Genomic DNA, 2,500 nt, shown 5'->3' on the forward strand with positions numbered 1-2,500 from the left:
AGCACAGGCGGAGGGAGCGGAGATGGCCGAAGCACAGGCATGCTGGATCGCCAAAATAAGAGAAAGAGCTTCCCGAAAATCTACATAGTTTTTTGTGATGTGATTCGTGTCAGGTTGCTCTATAGCAGTGTAAAACAAGAAATTAAGACCAGAAAAGTAGTATAATAGGTCCTCTTTAAGCTTTCAGAGTGAAAATTAGAAATAATGATAGAATCTATCATAACTGATAGAAATAGAATAAAAAAATGTATTTGATTCATGACAACATTCAAACAATTAACAATATGTTAAATATGTTATTTTTTGTTTTACTCTGCTGTGAATTCCACTTTACTGAGTTTCACAAGCAACAGTTTGAGATGGTGACCATGAAGTTTTGAGTGTGTGTGTGTGTGTGTCTGTCTTTGTGTGTGGCGTGTGTGTGTATATCTCTACGATCATCTTGACAGTGGGCAGAGTGGTAGAGATGTTTTGTGGGTGAGGAGATCTCACTCTGTCTGTCTGTCTGTCTGTCTGTCTGTCTGTCTGTCTGTCTGTCTGTCTGTCTGTCTGTCTGTCTGTCTGTCTGTCTGCAAATGGTAAATGGTAAATGGACTTGACTTATATAGCGCCTTCTAGCCGATTTTCTCAGCCCCAAAGCGCTTTACATATCTTACCACATTTACCCATTCATACACACACTCATACACCGATGGTAGAAGCTGCCATGCAAGGCGCTCTCTGAACCATCGGGAGCAATTTGGGGTTCAGTGTCTTGCTCAGGGACACTTCGACATGTGGCGGGGAGACGGGGGATCGAACCTCCGACCCTGCACTCCAGAGGCGATCTCCCTACCTACTTCGCCACTGCCGCCCCAGTGTGTGTGTGTGTGTGTGTGTGTGTGTGTGTGTGTGTGTGTGTCTGTCGTTGTGTCTGTCTGTTTCTGCATGCGTCTGTGTGTGTGTGTGTGTGTGTGTGTGTGTGTGTCTGTCGTTGTGTCTGTCTGTTTCTGTGTGTGTTTATACCTCAACGATCATCTTGACAGTGGGCAGGGTTGTAGAGATGTTTTGTGGGTGAGGAGGTCTCACTGTGTGTGTCTCTGTCTGTCTGTCTGTCTGTTTCTCTGTGTGTGTGTGTGTGTCTGTCTGTCTGTCTGTCTGCATGCGTCTGTGTGTGTGTGTATGTGTGTGTGTGTGTGTGTGTGCATGCGCCTGTGTGTGTCTGTCTGTCTGTCGTTGTGTCTGTCTGTCTGTTTCTGTGTGTGTTTATACCTCTACGATCATCTTGACAGTGGGCAGGGTTGTAGAGATGTTTTGTGGGTGAGGAGGTCTCACTGTGATGGGAACACAGCCCGCGTACAGGCAGCCGTAGAACGCTGCTATCAGGTCCATGCCTTCAAGAGGAGGAGAGAGTAACAAAGTAAGTTTATTACATTTATTTTCCCTGTTAAAGGTTATTTTGTGGGGGCGCCCTTAACTCAGTTGGTAAGGCGTCCCCCCCGCCCCCCCATGGGCCTCGGCCAGCAGCGGACCTGGGTTTGATTCCAGCCCGCGGTCGTTCTCTGCATGTCACTCCCCTCTCTGCCCCATTTCAACTCTGTCTCTACACTATCAATAAAGCATAGAAATGCCAAAAAAATATCTTAAAAAAAAAAAAAAAATTGTGAGGAGCAGGAGAGAGTAAATACAGAGAAAATCAACAACTCTACTATCCAGATTATTTTTTTTTTTTTATGATTATTTTTTGGCATTTTCAAGCTTTATTAGACAGTACAGAGTTGAAATGGGGAGACAGAGAGAGGGGGGGGATGACCTGCAGTAAAGGTCCACGGGTCGGATTTGAACCTGTGACCACTGCAACGAAGGCCGGAGCCGATATGGTACGCGCTCTATCCACTACGCCACCGGAGCGCCCCCTCCAGAGGTTGTTTCAAAATAAAATGTAGAAAATGTAGTATGACATCTGGGTATTTTATTTTACAGCATATTGTATTTGAACACATGTATTAACACATATATTTGCACACTTGATTGCTTTTTCTTTTAGCATAATTTTATTTTTTTCCTATCATACTATGCACTGGCAGGGCTAGTATTAGTGTGCTGTTGTCTACGAGTAACAGCTACTTATGCACAGGGACTATCCATACCACTTTCTCATCTTGGCTATGTATTGTGGGCTCATGTTTTTTTGTAGAGGTTGGATATGTACGTAGGCCTATATGTGTTGTGTTGTGTTGTGTTGTGTTGTGTTGTGTTGTGTTGTGTTGTGTTGTGTTGTGTTGTGTTGTATATATATTTATGCTGGCTGCTGCTGTAGCACCTGAATTTCCCTGCTGGGATGAATAAAGTATATCTTATACTTTTTTGTTTCCATTTTAACCTGCAATTTTTATTTTATTTGCTTCTTTTATTCGCTTTTAAATGTTTTATAATGTATTTTATGTATTCTAATATTGCCCCTGTGAAGCACTTTGAGTGGCCTTGAGTGTGAATTGTGCTATAGAAATAAACTTGCCTT

The 2,500-nt window shown here is 43.2% G+C and overlaps 1 protein-coding gene across 1 annotated transcript in view; it reads right to left on the reverse strand.

Annotated features, from left to right (window-relative positions):
- LOC307255464 (disco-interacting protein 2 homolog C) overlaps positions 1-2,500 on the reverse strand; it is a gene marked incomplete at its 3' end in the record, with an annotated part of 135,740 nt that overhangs the window by 17,782 nt on the left and 115,458 nt on the right. Inside the window, exon 27 of the mRNA XM_080034148.1 lies at positions 1,252-1,373. Coding sequence (XP_079890274.1) covers positions 1,252-1,373 — 122 coding nt within the window. The remainder of the gene's footprint in view (positions 1-1,251; positions 1,374-2,500) is intronic.

The sequence above is a fragment of the Ammodytes marinus genome, assembly GCF_949987685.1.
Source record: "Ammodytes marinus genome assembly, chromosome: 9".
Classification (NCBI taxonomy): domain Eukaryota; kingdom Metazoa; phylum Chordata; class Actinopteri; order Uranoscopiformes; family Ammodytidae; genus Ammodytes; species Ammodytes marinus.